The sequence below is a fragment of the Suricata suricatta genome, chromosome 14 (genome assembly GCF_006229205.1).
Source record: "Suricata suricatta isolate VVHF042 chromosome 14, meerkat_22Aug2017_6uvM2_HiC, whole genome shotgun sequence".
NCBI lineage: Eukaryota > Metazoa > Chordata > Mammalia > Carnivora > Herpestidae > Suricata > Suricata suricatta.
In genome coordinates this window covers 78,659,616-78,680,572 of record NC_043713.1, presented here as the reverse complement: position 1 = coordinate 78,680,572, position 20,957 = coordinate 78,659,616, and the positions used below count along the sequence as shown (strand labels likewise).

The following is a 20,957-nucleotide window of genomic DNA, read 5'->3' as shown; positions in this document are numbered from 1 at the left end:
GGCATCCTAGACGCGCGCCCGCCCCCAGCCCTACACCAGCCGACCGCAGGCCCAGGAGCCCGGCCGAGAGCAGCAGGGCTCGGCGCCGGTCCACAGAACCACTCGGCTGCCATTTGGCTCCTGTTGACTGCCGTCTGCCTCTAGGCTCAGTGGTGGGTCCTCAGCCCTCGCTGTGGCTCCAGGCCACGGGCTGTCAGCATGCACAGAACTGTCCCCTTGGACGCACGATCTCAGAGGTGGGCAAACAGGATGCAAAAATGGCCTGACGGTCCCTCCTCGTGGAGTCCCGTCCTCCGATCTGTTGGGCCACTTCATTCATTCATTCAGGATGCGGTTGCAAAACACCTGCTAAACGAAAATACAAGCAGGCAAGACTGGAACATTGCTGCCCTCACGAAGCTCTCCAGACCCCGGGAGAGAAGACACGCGAGTTTCCAGTGAGAAGGGTGAACGGTGGTGAATGTTCGGGAAAGAGGAAGGCTCTCGACCCGTCTTGGGTACGGCAAAGCCCTCCCAACGGAGGTCACGGTCTAGCTGACATCTGTCTTTCCGTCTCTGTTTATTCAGTCAGCGTGCCGAGGGGCCAGAGCGCATTCCAGAAAGGCTCTCATTTAATCCATGTTTCAGGCCTGGGAGGCAGATCTTATCGCCCCCATTTTACAGAGGAGCAGACAGAGGCTCGGGAAGCGAAGGGCTAGTTCACACGCCAGAGGTCAGCTGGCCATCCAGGACCCGCAGGCCTTGCCCTTCTGATGCAGTCTGATCTCTGCTGAAAAGTCGCCCAACCTCTTCTTTCCCAGAAGATGAAGGCTCCAAGGACATGCCACCTGACGGCAGAACGCTGCCCTGGCACCCCCCAGCCACCCCGTCTCTCCCTGTCTCCCCGGGCCCCCGGGGAAGGGCACAGATGACACGGGTCCCTGCCCATCACGTTCGGGAGTTGGCAGCGCCCGAGGATGGCCGCTCCCAAGCAGAGTGAACTTGGATGTGACATGTCACCGAAACTCTGCTTGGGAGCTTCCTGATTCATAAAGTGGGAATGAGACGGGAGCCCACCTCCCAGGAAAGGGACCATCCCGGAAGGCTGCCTGGCATGGGGACCAGCAAATAGCACATGCTGTTCACTAATTCTGCTCCGAATACCGCCGGACATCAAAGCCGCGCCGGGCAGGGCTGCTTCCCACCTGCCCGCACTCGCCGCTCCAGGAACAAGGACCGGCTATTCCGAAATTAGTGTGTTTGGCAGCAGTACCAGGCAGAGGAATGCATTCTGACGTCAGAAAAGAGAAGGGGGGGCTATCAGACTTTTGGGACATAGAAGTTTCTGGTCTCTCGTTGTGGCCGTGGGGGGTCCAGGGTTGATGGTCATGTACGCCATCCTTGAGATGGGGCCTGTGTGGAAAAGCTGAGTTTGAGATGTTCCCCACCCTCGCTCTGCCGAGGTCAGTCGTCAAGGTCATAGCACATCACAGGGGTGAATTTCCCAACCAGCGCAGGAGGGGCAGGGGGGAAGGGAGGAGAGGGATTCGTAGCAATGAGGATAATTGATACCAATTAATCTTTTTATCAGCCGACAGTCCTTGCTCTACCTACACCAGACACTGTGCTCAGCCCCTGATACTCCCCCGCCCCCAGGGGACGCACTCCTATTATCTTCACTCCATAGATGGTTAAATGGAGGGTCAAAGAGGTTAAGTGACTTGCCCAAGGTCACAGAAGCAGTAAGTGGCAAAGTGAATTTCCTAAGGAACATCAGGTAGAGAACAAAGGTGAGATTCTCATAACTGCCTGTGTGCACGTGTGCGGTGTGTGTGTGTGTATTGTGTGTGTGTCTGTGTGTGTATACGTGTATATTATATCTGTGTGCGCGTGTGTATGTGTTAACAAGAGAGTAATAATTCACACCACAACAACATCCTTCCCCACCGAGAGGAACAAGCCAGCGAGGGCCAATCCCAAAGCGTGGAGACAGAGAACCATCCAGGCGTCTCCTTGTTTCCGAGGTAGAATGTTCCGTGATTAGCCATCGGCCAACTGGAACTGGTACCCGGCTCTGTCACCGCCCGGGCCAAGGTCACTCCTCAATAGATCTCCATCCCCTTCATCATCAAAACACAGAGACACCGGGGGACCCACCTTCCTCACCAACTCAATTTGACAATGCCCCACACCCAAAGAGACAGATTTTATCTTGCTAATTCTATTCCTAACTGCAAAGATAATTCACCATGGTCACACAAAAGAATGGAGACATATCCAAAAACACAAAGAAAATGGAAGCACTCACAGTCCTGCCGTGGCCATGACTGTGTGATACTGTGTCTTTCCCCCTCCACCCTTGAGTGAATGCAGTTGTACTTAATACCTGGGCACGGCCAGCTGTAAGCAGCCTCTTTTACATGCAATGGATCTTAAATATCCTTTTCAGACTGTCTTCACGAACGCGGTTTTTGCAATAAGCCATGTCGTATTCCACTGGGTGGACGTACACTGATTTATTTAACCAGCACCAAATGTATTGGTGAATAAGAAGGCTGTCTCCAGTTTTGCAGGATTTATTTTTTTAAACTTTATTTTTGAGAGAGATAGAAGGGGAGGAGGGGTAGGGTGGGGGGCAGAGGATCTGAAGGGGGCGCTGTGCTGACAGCAGAGAGCCCCATGGCGGGCTCGAATTCATCAACCGTGTGATCATGACCTGAGCCGAAGTCAGACTTTAACCTGCTGAGCCACCCAGGCGCCCCTCCAGTTTCGTAGGATTTTAAAACTCATGATGAATGTCCCAGAAAATAAGTATGATGCACATTCCTGATTATCTCCTTCGGACCAAATCCTCGAAGTGGGGTCATCAGATTAACTGATTAGCACAATTTCAAGGCTTCTTATATAGTTCACCAAATTCTCCTCTTAAAAGGTTTATCTGTTTTGGGATCACCTGGGTGGCTCAGTCGGTTAAGCAACTGACTTCGGCTCAGGTCATGAGCTTGTGGTTTTTGAGTTTGAGCGGCACAGAGCCCACTTCAAATCCTCTGTTCCATCTCTCTCTGCCCCTTCCCCACTGGTTCTCTCTCTCTCAAAAAAAACAAAAAAAAGAAAAGAAAAGAAAAAAGGTTTATCTATGTTCATTCTGGCCGGTAGTTTCTGGGATTTCTTATTTTCTATTAGCAATCATATCATTATTTGTTAAATAAACATTTGCTAACCCAGTGAATAAAAGTTATGTCTCACTTGCATTTCATCGATTATAGTCTGTCATTTTAGGCATTTATTTAGCATTACTGCAGTAAATACTTTACTGGACGTTTCTACAGATATTCCTGTGATGTTGGGGGTGTTCCCAACCTCTCCGAGCTCAAGAATACTAATGATCTGAGTCTCTGAAAGTTCTGGCGATCCTTCGGGTGACCCCAGGACTTTGAGCCCCTGTCTCACGTACTCAGTGCTGGACCAGGAAGCCAGGAAGATGCTGTCATCCTCCTCTCTCAAGTACATGAAGTCTACCAGCTCAGAGATCCAGACTGTCCTCTAGGAACTAACTGGAAGACAGCCTAACACAATGAGTAGGTGCTCAACAAGTGAGGGTGTCTACCCTACGGGCTGGGACCTTAACAAACACTTGTTGATTTAATGAATGAAAAGTAGGTCATCGCTACCCGTTCATTAACCGGCAGCTCCTTCCTTCATCACTGTTTCTGCCTCAGGACCTTTACACAAGCCAGAAGTGCCCTCTGCCTTGAAATGCTTCTCCTCCCAACTCTTTACCTGGCTAATTCCTACCCAGTGTTCGGGGCTGGACTCAGAAGTCACCTCCTCCAGACCAAGTTAGGACTCTTTATCTTATCTTTTTGTGACATCATACATGCTGCCTTTCTAGGTCTCCCTACCTTAGCAATCCACAGATTCTGAGCATGATCACCTGAGGGATGTTTCTCTCACTAAACCAAAAGTTCCAGAAGGCTACGCCCCCCCATCACCTTGTTCACTACCGTGTCCTCAGTATTTGCACACGTCCAGCCCAGAGCAAGCATCCACCAAATGTATTACAGGAATATAGTAATGTACAGCTTGTCTCTGGACATCAACATCATGACAAAACCACATGAATATTTATATAGGACCCCCTTAAGCCTAAGAGTTCTTAACTTGTATCTATTATGGAATGAGCTGTCCCTTCTCTGGTTTATGGCAGCAACTGCTTGAGTGCATTGCCGGAGGGGTGTTAATTCAGTATTCTTGTGATGTTCTTGGGAAAAAATAGTCTGGCTGACTACCTTGTATAGTTGGTGCATTAGTTTGAGAAGCTAATTTTTCCAAAAGCAACCTTTTTTTTAGCCCATCAGAAGAAATAACTCTTTTAGAGTACAGTCAGAATTTATTCAGCAGAACTTTACTAATTCATTCTCTGCAGGGACAGGAATGCCACTGACCTAGCTTCTCCCTTGTACCTAAAAGCAGCTAAATTATCATTTCTGTATAATTAATTCACACTTCTTGGGAGTTCTCCACCTAGGAAAGGTTCCAGGGGGGATCTGATTAAATAAATAATTTGTAATCAACTATCCAGTTCTTTCTGTTTCAAGGAGATGTGATCTCTTTGATGGTTCTCGATGATTTGAAAGGAGCAGATATTGAAACTTATAAAAGTTTTTAAAAATTGCGCTATGAATTGACTCACACATTTGTCGCTCTGTTCTGCCCTATGTGTATTCTACAGGAAGAGCTCACAAATCTCACATTTGTGGGTTTTAAATAAATATCCATGGAGGGCCCATAAGGTAGCTTGCATCGGGACCTCCAAAGCACTTCTGACAATTAAGTCAGAGAGATCTTGGGGCGCCTGGGTGGCTCAGTCAGTTTAGCGTCCGGCTCCGGCTCAGGTCATGATCTCACGGTTTGTGGGTTCGAGCCCCGCATCGGGCTCTGTGCTGACAGCTCAGAGCCTGGAGCCCGCTTCAGTTTCTGTGTGTGTCTCTCTCTCTGACCCTGCTCATGCTATCTCTCTCTGTCTCTCAAAAATAAATAAAAAAACACTTTAAAAACTTTTTAAAAAAAGAGAGAGATCTTCCGGAAAATCCAGTGTTGTGCACATGATGACCGGTATCTTTTGATCAGTTGAAATTCCTGACGATTTTTCTTTTCTGATGCCGGTACAAATTCAATGAAAATCAGTAACCATTCCAGGGATATGGGCCCGCAGATAAACGTGCCCACAGCTCGGCCACACTCACGTACGAGATCCCAGATACCCCCTTAGACCAGGAGGACAAAGAAAATGGGGCAGAGAGGGCACCATCACTTCCTAGTTCCTTCACCTAATTTCCCCTCTTCCGTCAGTAGAAAGAACAAGGAAGAAAAGGGGGGATCCAAGTCCCTTGTACTTTTTGAAGCACATGGTATTTATTAGGCATTAATCGGCACACAAATACACGAAATGAGTACTTAATTCTCACCCCGCCCCCGTAGCAACATCAAAAGACAGAATCGCAGGAAGACACTCACGTACAAACATACTCACACACTCGCACTTACTTGGACATACTTAGCCTCACATATTACCCTGTTTTCTTTATTAGGGTCAGTTTAAAAAAAAACATTTTTTTAAATCAAGAAAGCAAAGCACATTTGAAAGGAAAAAAAACCGCGAACTTGGTTTTGAGTAAAAATTAATAAAATTAAAAGCTCTTGGCCAGTTCCTATGCTGGATTTCATGTTATTACTTAATTAGAATTCCTATTTATAAATAAATAGTACCAGTAAAATATTATATCTGAAGAACCCTGCAATAACATTTTACTTACAACGTTTATTTTTTTTTATACCGTTTTCTGCTTTCAATCACCACAGTTTTGTGTCGGCATCTGGTGTCGGTGTGACTGCTCCGGGGAGAGCCAACGGGCGGGCGTGTCCGCGGCGAGCTCTGCACGGCGTCCGGGCCGGGTCTCCGCCGATGGTGCCGGACGGGTGGGAGCTTGCGGGGCTGGCTTTGTGCCTTATCAGGACGAATATTTGCTTTGGCCTTTTTGCAGTGCTTGTCAGCAACGAGCTTGCTCCTCGCTTATCACAGTTCTGCCCGCGTGGAATCCAGGGATTTTTGAGTTTTTCAAAGCAAGCTTTCCGGTCGGGAAGCTATAGGCCACGTTTTAGCGACAGACGGCCGGACAGACACAGAGCTGGGACGGCGGGAGGGCTGAGTCAGATAGGAGGCCAGATGGGGCGCAGCGCTCTCCCGACCCCCCTGGTAAAGCACAAGGACCAAAAGCGGGGCTCTGTGATGACGGGCCTGGTGGGAAACGCCGGACAAAAGCCAGGACACGGGGAGCTTTCTCGAGAACATCACGCGGCAGAGGTAGGTAATTTCTTAGTCGAGGGCAGGGTGGCGAATTTCCGTTTCCGGCGCGGTCTACGCGAGGGGAACCCCCACGGGTACAGACTGTGAAACGAACTTGCCTCAGACCTCCCCCGCCCCACCCCCAAAGAAGGGACTGGGTCCCCTTAAGAAAATTGAAAGAAAAAAATATATTATTATTTATTATATAACAACGTCAACATTAGCACGGAGGCAGGAAGGACTCCCAACCACGCCGTGAGGCTAGAACCCTCGATCCAGGCAAAGGCCTTCTGGAGGCCAGAAGAAGGAATCACGGAGGATGCGCGGAGGTGGTGTGGACATGACCAGCCGACCCGTGGGGTGGTCGTGGGGGGTGGGGCACATCTTTAATTTTGTTTCTTTGTCTATTAGTTGTTTTTGTTTTTTTGTTTTTTTAAGTTTTGAGACGAAATGACCAAGTCACACTTTTGAGTTGTGGTTTTGAGCAACTGATTAGATCAGCGTCCGGGGCTCTCCAGTGCAGCCGTGAACACCATCGAGAAGAAGCGTGACCCTCGGGGCTCCGCTCTGCTGCCGTCCCTCCCCTTCCTCTGCGGCAGGGCTGTGTGACGGAGCGGGCCCCCCTTTAGCTGTTCTCGCTCCACTCGGGCACCATGCCCACGCCGTGCACGGAGTGGTACTGGTGCGGGGACAGGGTCCGCGGCACGCCGTGAGGATATAAGAACTCGGACGGCTGGAGGCCGCCGGGGGACTGGAGGCCAGTCTGAGGCCCGCACTGCCTGACCACAGGCTGGTGGGCCACGGAGGGCTGGTGCTGGAACATGCCCTCCCCGAGCTGCGGGGAGCCGTGGTTGGCCACGCCGGCCAGCCGGGGGACCAGGGGCCCCGAGGTGAAGTGGGCAGAGAAGTGCTGGTAAGGGAGCCGGTCCAGGGGCTGCACCGTGCTGACCGTGCAGCTGCTGTAGGAAGGCACGTTGGGCCACGTGTTACAGCTGATGTCCTCCAGGCTGGGCACCGGCTCGCTGGGCGGCACGGAGCTGGCGTACATGCAGGCCTGCCGCTGGGCCGACTCTGTCCTGTAGGAGGCGCTCAGGGCCTGCTGCGGGGGGTAGCCGGAGCGGTAGAAAGGGTCCTCTTCGCTGGGCGACGTCTCCATGTAGGGCTTCTTATATGGGTGCTCTGTGGCGGGACATTCTTCATCTGCTAAGACAGGACGAGAGAGACCGGTGAGGCCCCGGGACCTGCCACCCCTCAGTGCTAAAGGCCGAGAGGGACATTCGGCCCAAGGACTGAAGAATCAAGTCCGGGAGAGTCAGGTCCAACCTCCACTCTAATTAAAAAAAAAAAAAAAAAAAAGGTTGGGGGGGTGCCTGGGGGGCTCAGTTGGTTGAGGGTCTGACCTCGGCTCAGGTCATGATGTCATGGTTCATGGATTCGAGCCCTACATCGGGCTCTGTGCTGACAGCTCAGAGCCTGGAACCTGCTTCAAATTCTGTGTCTCCCTCTCTGTCTCTCTCTGCCCCTCCCCTGCTCACACTCTGTCTCTCTCTCTCTCTCAAAAATAAACATTAAAAAATTGTTTTAAATAAATTTTAAAAAAGAGAGGGAGATGTTGAGCAAACAGGCTGACCCTTCTGAGCTCAGCTTCATCTATAAGACGGAAAGGACAAGAACAATGCTTTTCTACTTTTCATGGTGAAGGGAGGTGTTGAGAAGGAGATGGAAAAATACATACGAAAGTGCGGAGCTGAGCTCAAGGAAAAAAAACCACGCAATAAGTTACAATTATTACTATTGCCTTCCCTCTGCTCCTGCACGTATATTCCACAAAGGCAGGACACGGTCTGTGCTACCCATCGCGGTCTTCCCAGATTCTAGAACATTCTCAGTAAGCAAAATGGTGATAATGCCATCAACAGTGACAGTAAAAACGAACACCGGCAGCGGTCCCCCGGCCTGGTGCTGTTCCAGGCTCTCTCCGGAAGGCACTGTGTGCAGCCTGCTCAACAGCCTAGGAGGCGGGTGCTGTGACCCCCCTCGCCCTGCAGATGACACGAAGGAAGGACACAGAGGTTCAGAGAGTCGCCCAAGCTCTGACTCCCGCGGCTGATGAACAGCGGAGCGAGGGCTACAATTCAAGGGGTCTAATTGCCCTTCAGTTCTGCGCCATCCGGAAAGACAGGCACTGAACACCCGTGTGACAAATGGGAAGGACAGATGGGCACGTGCACACGCGGCTGGGCGCTCATACGAATCCCCGGCTCCTCTCCCGACGCCTCCGTGAGCAAGTGACTATCCACAGGGCTGGTACAACTGAACGTCAGTCCCGTCCCTGCCCCAGACACTCGTTAGTCCCCGGCGTTGGGCAGTGGAGGTGCTTCTGTCCCGGAAAGAGGGTCCCCCTTCACAACTCTGGGACAAAAGCACAGGGCTGTCTCCTGGAAAAATACACCGAAACACAAAGTTTTGGAAATGGCATGTGCTTCTTAGCACAGTCTCACGCCCGGATCCCCTAAAATCCAGACCCCGAGTTAAGAAACGGCGGCATATCTGAGTTCCAATCTCGTTCTTCTGCTTCATGTCTGGGTGACACCAGCAGGCCATCTGCCCTCCCGGAGACTCGTTTTTAGCGTCTCCGATTCCGAGTCAATACTACTTACCTCACCGGGCAGCTAAGAATTAAATAAAATTAAGCATGTAAATCTCTCCATAGCTGTCATCAGTCCCTGCTGCAATGGTAACACCACTGGTGAGTCTCTCGGCAGACCTAATACAGATTAACACGCCTCCAGGTGTTTCCTTCAGGAAAGGAGTATTTGAGAATTTCGACCAAGGCGTAAAAACCCCAACACAGATTCATTCCTTAGCTAGAATTTGACCCTCTCCCCCAGCCTGGAGATTTTTCCATCCTCATCTCCCAAGCTCTTTCAAATCAATAAATGTTAAGAAATATGTCTGTCGTGGGGGCACCTGGGTGGCTCAGTCAGTTAAGCGTCAACTTCGGCTCAGGTCATGATCTTGCAGTTCATGGGTTCAAGCCCTGCGTCGGACTCTGTGCTGACAGCTCGGAGCCTGGAGCCTGTTTCCGATTCTGTGTCTCCCTCTCTCTCCCTCTCTGCCCCTCCCCTGCTCATGATCTGTCTCTCTCTCTCTCTCTCAAAAATAAATAAAGTTAAAAAAATTAAAAAAGAAAAAAAAAAGTAGGTCTGTCATTGGGGGTGTGGAGAGGAAGGAAACACTGTAATATTCCTGCACCTCACTGTGATGGTCGACGGCCTTTCGGGGTTGGGGGGGACAGGGAATGAAATGGGAGGGGGTTCGAGTTATTGTTTATGAAGCACCTCCTAAGTGACCTTACCCTAATCTTCCCGTAGTTCTTCAAGGTGGCCATTCTCCTGCCTGTCACAGAGGCAGAAACTGAAGCTCGCTGAAGTGATCTTCCCGAGGTCCCTCAGCCCGGCAGGAGCAGAGGCTGGCCTCAAGGCCAAGTCCGGCTTCCTTCGCCAACCACACCTTGCTTCCAGCTCTCTAGATTCTCATATCCAATGCTGCTCACTCAGTCATCCAACAGAGATGTACTGAGCCCCTACCAAGTGCCAGGTGCTTGGGGGACAGAGAGGTCAGTAAACAGTCGTGGTCCTGCTCGGTGCATGTGGCGGCGGTGGGGGTGGGGCTCTCCAGCCTGAGCAGTGAGGGAGGGAGGCTACCAGCCTGGGCGCCTGTGCCCAGGGGCCGGGGGGCCTTGCTAGAAAGCTCCAAGTTACTCACCCGCCCCACAGTGAGTCCTTTGGTCTTGCACTCGGACAGGACAGCCTGGGTCTGGGTTCCACCCAGTGCTTGTCCTGGTAAGTGACACCCACAGGTAAGTAATAAAAAAAAAATCCCCCCAATCAGAACTCATCGATGCCGGGATCGTGCCCGCCTCCCGGCAAGCGCATTCATTTTTAGCGAGACTCTTTCTGGGACACATCTGGGCCCCAGAGGACGCCCACGCCTGTGTCCAAAAGAAATGCAAAAAAATGCCGCCTCTCTTCCAGGTGCTTTATCTGCATCGTGCCAACCGTCCAGATGTTCGAAGACAACCAGATGAGCTGGTGGCCGCATTTCCCACCTTTCCACCGGGCATCATTCCGGCATCTTGAAGACATTGCGGCACGCAATTCAGTCCTCCCCATCTCCTCCCTTGGTCCCATCATGCCTCCATACTTCCTTCCAGCCCCACCCCCACCCCCGCCGCCAGATCCATAAATCTGAATGTTTCCATTGTTGCTAGAATCATAACCTTTGGGTTTTCCATTTAACCAGGGCGTTCCCGTTTTCAATAATAAAAAGTACAGCTGCAGGGTACCCTTGGCAAGAGAAAAAAAAACAAGGCAAACTAACTATTCCCGAGTTTCTGATCGCCTTCCAGATTTGTTACAAGTAAAAAAAAAAAAAAAAAAGAAAAGAAAAGAATAATATGAAAAAGGCCAGGGCGCATTTTGGAAAATCGTAAAATTACACATTCCAGTCTTTAATAACCCAAAAGATGTGATGCAGAGTCCTGAGGAAAAGCAAAACGCTGGCTTGTTCATGAAAGCAGGTCCTGAACATTCTCGCATTCCTCTTGGACCTCATCACGTTGTAAAGAAATTCCAAAGCGTGAATCCAAATGTCCAGTGGGTCACGAAAAATGGCTTGGATGAAATCTCTGTGTCTGCTTTGGTGATGGTGTGGTTTCTTTCTCTTTTCTTGGGAGCCTGATGACCCGTCCACAATGAAGACCTCTTTTCCCGCCCTTCCAAGGCTGACAAACGAGCAGTCATGGAACATCAGGTCTTCTGTGCGAGGACGCCAACAGCTCAGGTTCAGAAAGTTGACTAGCAAGAGTGCTCAGCTGTATTCTGCCTGTCCTGCAGTCCACCGAGTCTCCCGAACGGCCGGAGAGCTGCTCCTGATGCTGAGGACCCATCAGCACACCCCGGCCTCTTGCATTTTTCTAGCGACTTTTGATTCTGATCAAGTGGCTTTACTGATAAGTCCAGGATGCAGATGTTAGGGCACAGTCATGACTCTCCCTGGCTATGTGACCGTGGGTGCACCATGCTACCATTCCTATCTCAAGTTTTGACTACATATGGGGAGAGTACTTAGCTTTCTTGTAGGAATGCACAGAAGAAGTGCGCTTTAGTTTCTATCTTCCTCACGCATCAAGTGTTCACCTCTTAGCTATCCAGGGAACAGGGGTCCACTGTCCTTTTTCTCTGGGAAGGTGGGACAGATGGCTCTGTGAAGGCTGTCCCATGCTGGAGGGTATCTGGGTGGATTCGAGCTGGAAATCCCACAAGGCTGCTTTGAAATTGCTATTCCCATTAAGGACATATGTCACTATTCCCAAATAGGTCATTTCCCTTGCTGATCCGGTTCATTCAGATGAAAGACCATGGTGAACTGCCAGTCCTTGGCTTGACCTTCATCAAGTCAGAGGCAGAACTATAGTTCAGGCTCTCTGAGTCACAAAACAGTGCTCTTTCAGACAGAGGGACTTGCGTTTTAGCTTTCATGAAACCCGCTGTGTTCAGAAAATATGAAAGGGTGGTAACCTTGACCTAGATGGATGGATGAATGGGTAGATGGGTGGATGGATGGATGGATGGATGGATGGATGGATGGATGGGTAGGTAGATGGGTGGTTGGATGGATGGGTGGATGGATGGGTGGATGGATGGATGGATGGATGGATGGATGGATAGATGGGTGGATGGATGGATGGATGGATGGATGGATGGATGGATGGATGGATGGATAGATGGGTAGGTAAATGGGTGGTTGGATGGATGGGTGGATGGATGGGTGGATGGATGGATGGATGGATGGATGGATGAATAGGTGGACGAATGGACAAATGGATGGACGGACAAAAGAATGGTGTGTATGTCCCCATTGTGTTAGCTCCTACCCCAAAGTGGGAAGGATGGAAATGGTACTGCAGGGAGACCCTCAACTGGGACTCAAAAGACTCCAGTCTACCCCTCATTAACCACCAGCTGAAAATCATTAAATTTATTCCCTTAATTATTATCTGTCTCCCCCATGTGAATACAGGTTTCGTGAGAGCAGCCACCTTGACCACCTCGCCCTCCCCTTACCCCACACACTCAGCTCAGTGCCTGGTACAAAGTAAGTGCTCAACCAATATTTATTTCACAAACACATCCCAGATCTGCCGCTCACCAGTCACATGACCTTGGGAAGCTAACCCACCCTCTTGGTCCTTGTTGACTCTGCACAATGCTGAGCCCCGTCTCAGGGGCTACAATGAGCATCCAAGGAAGGATGTGAAGTTGCTCTAAAAAGCACACAGTGCTAACAAAATGCAGACCCTACAAAACTATATTCCCTTCTCCCCCTCCCCCCCTTGACTAGCCGTTGAATAGCAAGGGAGTATATGGCTTTGCTTTAAATCTTTATTTGGGTTGGCTCTGATATCTAAATGTGGGGGTGGGGGGCGTTGTCAGGGTGGAAGGGGGAAAGAAAGACAGACAAGTGCTCTCCCAGGCCCCGGGGTCCTGGATGTGATTGAAAGGCATTGATAAAGGACCTTCCCAGCTCTTCTGGCTCCATCCATCGGGAGAGATAGTTGGGAGACAGCTGGGTCCAAACACAAGAAGCCCTCTGGCCGCCCTGGCCCTTTGACACTTCGTTGGGTCTGCCTCCTGGGCTCGTTGGAAAGGACACAGACAATGAGGGGAAGTCAGATAGTGGGGCAGGCAGGGGCCCGGGGGAAAGCCACCCAGGGAGTTATCAATTCACGGGAATCCCAAACTGGAAGGAAACCTGGCTGATTCCTTATCACCTTACAATGGAGACATATGATGAATTGCTTTTTGTCTCTCTGAGGCACACAGGACAGACAGAGCTTGGCTGGAATGTGGTCCCTGGGAGCTCCCTCTCGGGGGTGGAGGGGGGTGAGAAGGGCAGAGGTCCCGTCCCACCATCGCAGCAAAACAAACCTCATGGGTGCCCACTGGCGACAGGATAAAATCTGAAGCCCTGAAACCTTGTCTTTCTCTGTCACTCGTCTGCCTCTACTTCCCTCACTGCGCTCCGGCCGCAACAGCTGTGGGCTTGCTCCCCAGCCAGGGCTGGCTCCCCAGTTCCAAGGGGCCGCACCTATACCCTTCTCTCTGCCTGGGTACCCACCGTCTCCCCTCTTCTCTCCAGCTCCTACTCTAAAGGCCTTGGCTTACATTCCCCCCGACACCCCCACCCCCAGGCACCAGCACTTTGGACATCTCCTCTGTAGCATCAGACCACCATGTTAATCAACGCTCTACTACCATATTGGATGACATCCGACCCACCTGCCACCGTGAACTCCAGATGCGTAGGGCGGTGGCCAGCCAGCAAGCATGGAGCCCTCAAACGTGCCGGGCACCGTTCCCGGTGCCTCTCGGGGACGATCTCATTCCATCTCATCTCAACCCTAGAGGGGAAGTGCTAGGACACCCCTCCTTTTGTGGAAGAGGTAGTTGAGGCTGAGAAAAGCAAGGAGCTCACCCGTGGCCATGCTGCCAGAAAGCGTCAGCTGCTGTAATGTCCTGCCACACACTGGCCACCACTCCAGCTTCCCCAGTGGCCACCTAGAGGGGACCCTGGGCTCACGCAAGGGTCCCACCCAATACCCTGTGCAGGTCAACCGCACCCATCACGGGAAGAGCACATATCCCCTTGCAGTCAGAGCCTTCCAACTCCACCTTCCAGGAGAAAAAGCATTTACATGGATGCTGTTGTTGTAAATATTGAACCTTAAAAAAGTACCTTGATTCTTTTTAACTTCTTCCTCCCCTCCTTCTGGTCTGGCATTAATTTAATCGACAGAACTCCCTAATTCAAACCCGGTGAGCTCTTAATCCAGTACGTGTGACCCAGTCTCAAGACCGGTCCCCAGCGGAAGACAGCATTTTGAGATCACAGCTGCTAAAACAAAGGGAACGGGGACGGTCTAGGGTGTGACTCGGAGCTCGGGCAGAGCCTGCTGATGAGGCACGGGTTCAAATTCTGCCTTCAGGAGCCTCTAGCACATGGTTTTACCTTTCTGGGCCTCTGTTTCCCCACTTGTAAAGTGAGGGAGTAACAGCACGTACTCAATGGTGTTGGTGAAAGGCGGTGGCACCCTTAAACAGAACACAGAACAGTATCTCCACGCAGGGATCTGTGCTCCTGGGGACACTCCTAACCCCCTGCTTGCACCTGAAGAGGCAGACATGCTCGCGGGCATCTGGTCTCCAGCCCAGGCAGCCGGGGACATGCTGGGAGTCGGGCCAGGGGCCCGTGGGGCTATGATTGTTCCGGACTTTGAGATCCAAGGAGCGTGGATGGACCTCAGGTTAAGTCTGGAAAACAGCCTCACCCGGATTGCATCCCCAGCCCCAGGCTTGAACCAACAATGGCCCTTCTCGCCTTCAAAATGTGAGCTCAGTAGACATCAGACAGTCAAACTGTGTGACTTTCCTCAAAGAACCTCAGCTCAGAGAAAACTGCCAAAGCATCTGTTTCCATCAGCTCTTGTCAGGAAGCTGATTTCTTCTTTTCACAGAAGAAGTTCCAGACACTTGGCACTGGACTTCCAAAGGCATTGAGTTGCCTACTGGGGCTGGGAGACACAACAGGACACTTATTCCAAAGGCTAAGGTTTGGGCCTCCTGGAGCAGACCACTGATTGCTTATTGGGGTCAACCTTGTGCCAAATACAACAAGCATGAGGGGCACCTGGGGGGCTCAGTCGGTGGAGCATCCACCTTCAGCTCAGGTCATGATCTCGTGGTCCATGAGTTTGAGCCCCGTGATGGCTCCATGCTGACAGCTCAGAGCCTGGAGCCTGCTTCAGAATCTGTGTCTCCCTCTTTCTCTCTGCCCTTCCTCCTGCTCACACTGTCTCTGTCTCTCTCAAATAAATAAAATAAAATTTAAAAAGATACATGACAAGCACAATTTCATGACATCTTCACTTATTAAGCCTATGGGACAGGTCTAATGGTGAGCCCAAATCTATAGATTAGAAAAAACAAGGCTTAGGAAAGTTAAGTAACGTGCCTCTAATCATAAAAATTTGCAAGTGGCAAAGGTAGGGCTCATCCCAATCATATGTGGTCCCCTCCCTCCTGTATCTGCTTTCTCAAATCTTCACTCCCATGGGAGCCTTCCCATCTCATGGACGTTCCTGAATGATACCCACAATCAGAGCTAACACTTGCTGGGTGCTCACTGAGGATTGGGTGCTCTTAGGAACTCAGCACCGTCTACAAAATGAGGCACAGAGAGGCCAGGACACCTGGCTGAGGTCAGACAGAAGCTGATGGCAGACCCGGGACTCAAGCCTGTGTCCTCCAGCCTCGTTGCCCACACCGTCCTCACCGTGCCTGTCTGCCGCTCACACAAGCAACTGTTCCCTAAAACTGAACTCAGTCCCCCATGCACACACACCCTCCAGGTCAACCACTTCGATTCTGGCTCAAAAAATATGCCACCAGAAACTCCCTTCGGCATTACAGCCCTGGACTCAGATGACCGGGGAAAAGTCCCCCATTTCTCGTTTGACCAAGAAAACTCCAAAAGGTCTCAGACACAGAATTCAAGCTAGATTTAAAGACAAAATGCAAAGGAGAGAAAAAAATCAGTTGTGATTCTTTTCTTTTTTTCTTTTTTTGGTGTTGATTTTATCTAGAAAGGCAAGAAGAGCTCAGAATCCACCCACCCTAGAGAAACCACGGCACATAAACCAAAGAACATCCAACTGTATGAGGGCTCCATGGCAAAGGTAGGGTTCATCCCGACCGGAAACACCGGAAACAACATCGTGTCTGCCAGTGGGGGTGGAAAAATACACGTTGGTTCACTCTTCTTAGGAAATACTTTCCCTCCAGCAACTAAAATGCCCAAGGCAGCTTTAGGCTCATGAAAAGATCATCCATGGAGTAGTCTCGAATGTAAGAAATGCCAAGTTGCAAAATATGGCATAATATCAGCCATTAAAAGAACAAGCAAGACTAGTTTTATGTCTGCACTTGTGTAAATGAATCAACCCGGACTGGACATTTCAAATACGTTTTCCCCAAAGAAGGGGCCAGAACTGGAGGAGATGTGTAAAGGGAGATCCTTTAGTTTTACAGATATGGTTTGCATTTCTTAGAGCCTCGATGTATTTTTATATTGCTTATGTTTTTTAAATAAATAAACGGAGTTATGTGTGCTTCCTGCCCTGCCCCCTACCAAGGAAGGAGGAAGGAAAAACAGAAAGGCAAGGAGGGCAGGGCGTGTGACACTCACCTTTCCTCTTGGTGCAGTGATAAATCTGGCCATGTTCCTGGGGCAGCGGGTACGGGTTGGGTGGGGGCAGGAGGTCCTGGGAGGGGCCGGACACACCATTCTCGCACTGGTACTGGGACCCCAAGTTGGACGAGGTGGAGAGAGCACGAGGCTCGCTGCTGAAAGGACTGTGGTTGGAGGCTACTTTTTGCCTCACTGTGCTCCTGGGAACCACGGGATAGTCTTTACTGAAAGAGAGAAGATGGCAAATATTGTTGATCAGTGTCCCCAGTACAGATCCCCCCCGCTACTGGCTGAACCACGGGTCAAAGAACCCACCAGAAATGTGTCACAGAATAAGAAACAAAGGAGTCTTTGATGAGAAAGCGATCCAATTATACTCAAGTGCATCAAATACCACAGACGTCTATATTTAGGCACTAACTTTTCATGCCTTATACATTAGGCAAGTAGGTTTCTGTATAGTTGTCTGTGCAAACCGGAAGTTAAATGAGCACCTCTGCTGAGGAGCCGTCTTTGTGATAAAGAAACATACAGCATTTTTAAATATTTCAATCTATGTCATAGGTCTTTGAACTCCCTGATTCAAAAGCTAAAAGAGCGAGCTGTCAGTCACTTAGACTTAACTTGCAGGTTTCCATCTTTAAAACAGTGTGGAGGTCTTTGTTCAGCATTAGGAAAGAAGTCATTGACCATCTAGGATAGTCAGGAATGATCCTAGATACTCTATTTGGAGTAGGTTGCTGCCTGTGCCTTAGAATTCCCTTCTGAGCTGCTGTACTCATCACCACGGACATCATATTTAACTTCTCCTCCATGCCTCGGTTTTCCCATCTGTGAAATAGGATCGTAAAAATCCCCAACTCAAAGAACAAAGAAATTCATACATGTGATGATAGTTGGCATATAGCGAGTGCTCAACAATGACCACTGTGGGCGTTTGGAGCGAGTAGGAGAGAGAAAGAGAGGAGGGAAGAGGGGAGGAAGAGCAGGGACAAAGGAAACAGAGAGCAGACCAGAGAGATCTAAGGGTAGGCAGACCCGGATTCAGCCCTCAACTCCATTGCGTATAGGCTGTGTGCCCACCCGAGCCTCAGGTGTCACACAGGGAAACGGAGCAGGAGAAAATCCAGTCACATCCTATGAACAGCAACCTCCTGGTGCTCCACATCTGGTTCCTCACTCTTCCGACTCACACCCTCCACATCCCCTCGCCTTCAGCCTTCACACTGGGAGTTCCTACTCTTTTTCTCATAAGAGCTTGGGAATTTCACCAGGAACCTCTCCTGGGAATTAAAACTTTTTAAAAATTTTAATAAATAATTAATTTTAATTTTTTAATGTTTATTTCTGAGAGAGAGAGAGAGACAGAGCATGAGTGGAGGAAGGCAGAGAGAGAGGGAGATACAGAATCCGAAGCACCCTCCAGGCTCAGAGCTGTCAGCACAGAGCCCGACACGGGGCTCGAACTTACGAACTGGGAGATCATGACCTGTGCGCCAGTTAAGTTGGGCGCTTAACTGACTGGGTCCCCCAGGTGCCCCGATAATTACTTTTTAAAAAGGGAGAATTAAGAGGAGCATCTGCACTCATAAGAAGATAATAGTCTGACCCCCAAGATGTGCTCATCCACACAAGGAAGGGCGCTGCCAACGTTCGGGGCAGGGAGAGGAAACTGGAGACAGGGAAACAATGGGATGTGCAGGCTGATGGAGGGGCGATCCATCGCATCCTTATTAGAAGACAACTGGACAGCATTTTTTAAAAAATATACACGAATGCAGATCCAACAATCCAATTACTACGAATTTTCCTAAGAAGTGGTCCAGGTCAATGTGCAAAGACATAAGCATGAGGCTTTTCTCTACAGCCAGGGGAAACTAGAAACAGCCAAAACGCTCTCACTGATGGCTAAGTAAACTTTGGCAGAGCTGAGCGATGAAATATTACACAGACTTCAAAAGGAATGAGGAGGGGCACCTGAGTGGCTCAGTCAGTTAAGCCCCTGACTTCAGCTCAGGTCACGATCTCATGGTCCGTGGGTTCGAGCCCCGTGTTGGGCTCTGTGCTGACAGCTCAGAGCCTGGAGCCTGCTTCGGATTCTGGGTGTGTGTCTCTTTCTGCCCTGCCCCTACTCGTGTGCTCTGTCACTCTCAAAAATAAATAAACATTAAAAATATATAATAAAATATTAAAAATAAAATAAAAATAAATGAGGAGACCCTATATACATGGATTCCGAAAGCTGTGCAAGATTAATCAAGGCAAAAGGACACCGAATGGGATTATAATTATGAAATGATTACCAGCAATTCTGTTAGGAGCGGGGGGGGGGGGGGGCGCAGGAAAACTTTCGGGGCACATACTACTTTATGGATGCCCAAATGTCACAGGGGAAAGCCCCCCTTGGTTGCAGAGCAAAATGAAGATGAAGCTATTTAAAGCCCCCCCCCACTTCATTTCTCCCCCAAGAAGAGCACTTGCAGGTTGGGGGAGGGGCAGAATAGCATGTGAATATGATCCGAAGTCATCTGTGAATGCAGAAAAGCTGCTACTTCTGGCAAAATGCCCATTCTTCATTTAAAAAACAAAACAAAACAAAACACAAAAAACAAAAAATAAACCATAAAACCAGAAAGGAATCTCCCACCCACCGAGCCTGTATCACACCCGGCCCAATGTCCTTCCCAACTCTGTGAGCTCAGATACAGCAGGTCGCCTGGCTAAGCCTTAGTTTCCCCATCTGTGAAATGGGGAAAACGCAGATTCAGTGCAGAGAAGCCACAGCATTCTGCCCTGAGGGCCCTCCGCCCCCCTCCCACACCATCCTTTCCCTGAATAACTCACTGGGCTCTGAGTTCTACTTAGATATTTCAGCATCTGGGTTTAGTGGAAAGAATGGAAGTGTTGGGTCAGGAAGCTATGTGCTCTCTAGAAGATCTGTCATAAAATAACCGTACGACCTTGGCTGAGACACTTAACCTCTCTGAGACTACTGAAAAGACCCCCAGTACGTCCTGGAAGACACCTGGCACTTAATGGAAACTATTGTTAATGCTTTTACAAACGGACTCGCCCTTTCAGCCCAAAATTTCCCAGGAAGGAGCAGTGTCAAGCCTGACTCCTTAACTTAGAGATCTTCACTTAGGGCGGTGGAGGGGGTGTGGAACTAAGGGCCTTAATTTGGATTTTTAATGTTTTTTTAATTTACTTTTGAGAGAGAGAGAGAGAGAGAGAGAGAGAGAGAGAGAGAGAGAGAGAGCACGAGCAGGGGAGGGTCAGAGAGAGAGAGGGAGACACAGAATCCGAAGCAGGCTCCAGGCTCTGAGCTGTCAGCACAGAGCCTGACACAGGGCTCAAACCCACAGACCGTGAGATCATGACCTGAGCCAAAGCCGACTGAGCCACCCAGGAGCCCCTAAGTTTGGATTTTTAAAATGACATCTTTATTTTCACTAAACTTGAATGGACACTGAGCATTCCTTTCTGTCACAATGTAGGCAACAAGCCACAGTTCTATTAGCGGCCCTTGTGACTGTCACCAACAAGAGTCCAATAACTTCATTCCCACCGCAGCCGCTGTACGTGCCACAAGATACCGTTTATGCTTCTCACGATTTCAAAGTTACCGTCGTTTTCGACCTGCTTCTAGATCATTCCTCAAAGCATTTATAAAGGGCACGTAATCCCATACTGCCATTTAAATATATTTCCAGGGGCGCCTGGGTGGCTCAGTCAGTTAAGCATCTGACTTCTGCTCAAGTCATGATCTCGTGGTTCGTGAGTTCGAGCCCCACTTCAGGCAAGCTCAAGCCCCACTTGAGGATACTCTCTCTCTCTCTTTCTCTCTGCCCTTTGCTCATTCATGCTCTCTCTCTCTCTTAAAAGAAATTAATAAATAATAAAACAAAAATATTTCCAAACTGTATTTTAATACACCTGGCTTTCTTCTTCAATCTACATATTTGATACGATGCATTTAATTGTATTATTTTGAGAAGTGGCACATAAGTTTCACCAGGCCACCAGAGAGGCCCAGGCCACCAAACAGGCTCAGAACTCCTCCCGAGAAGAAGTATCTATCAATAAATCCCACACTTAGTCAGCTGTGATTTTTGTCACAAACCAACTATTCTTTTTTGTATCATGTTTTTCAACCCATTTTTCGCCAAGGGCATGTAGACTCATTCAGAGCAATGAAATCTGCAAAACTACGGGCTTATGGCACGAGGGACCCCATAAAGCAACTGAAATAAATACGTACTGAACTCAAAGAGGGGGCACCTGGGTGGCTCCGTCGGTTAAACAGCTGAGTTCTGAGATC

General features: G+C 49.7%; 1 protein-coding gene across 3 annotated transcripts in view; it reads right to left on the bottom strand.

Annotated features, from left to right (window-relative positions):
* Positions 1 to 6,854: 6,854 nt before the first annotated feature.
* TBX5 (T-box transcription factor 5) overlaps positions 6,855 to 20,957 on the bottom strand; it is a 44,700-nt gene continuing 30,597 nt past the window's right edge. For 2 of the 3 annotated variants that reach the window (XM_029922171.1, XM_029922173.1), the window contains exons 8-9: positions 16,634 to 16,860; positions 6,855 to 7,528 (exon numbers count right to left, since the gene is read on the bottom strand). In XM_029922171.1, coding sequence (XP_029778031.1) covers positions 6,951 to 7,528; positions 16,634 to 16,860 — 805 coding nt within the window. In that variant the 3' untranslated portion in view covers positions 6,855 to 6,950. The remainder of the gene's footprint in view (positions 7,529 to 16,633; positions 16,861 to 20,957) is intronic. The other variant, XM_029922172.1, reaches the window with a different exon arrangement.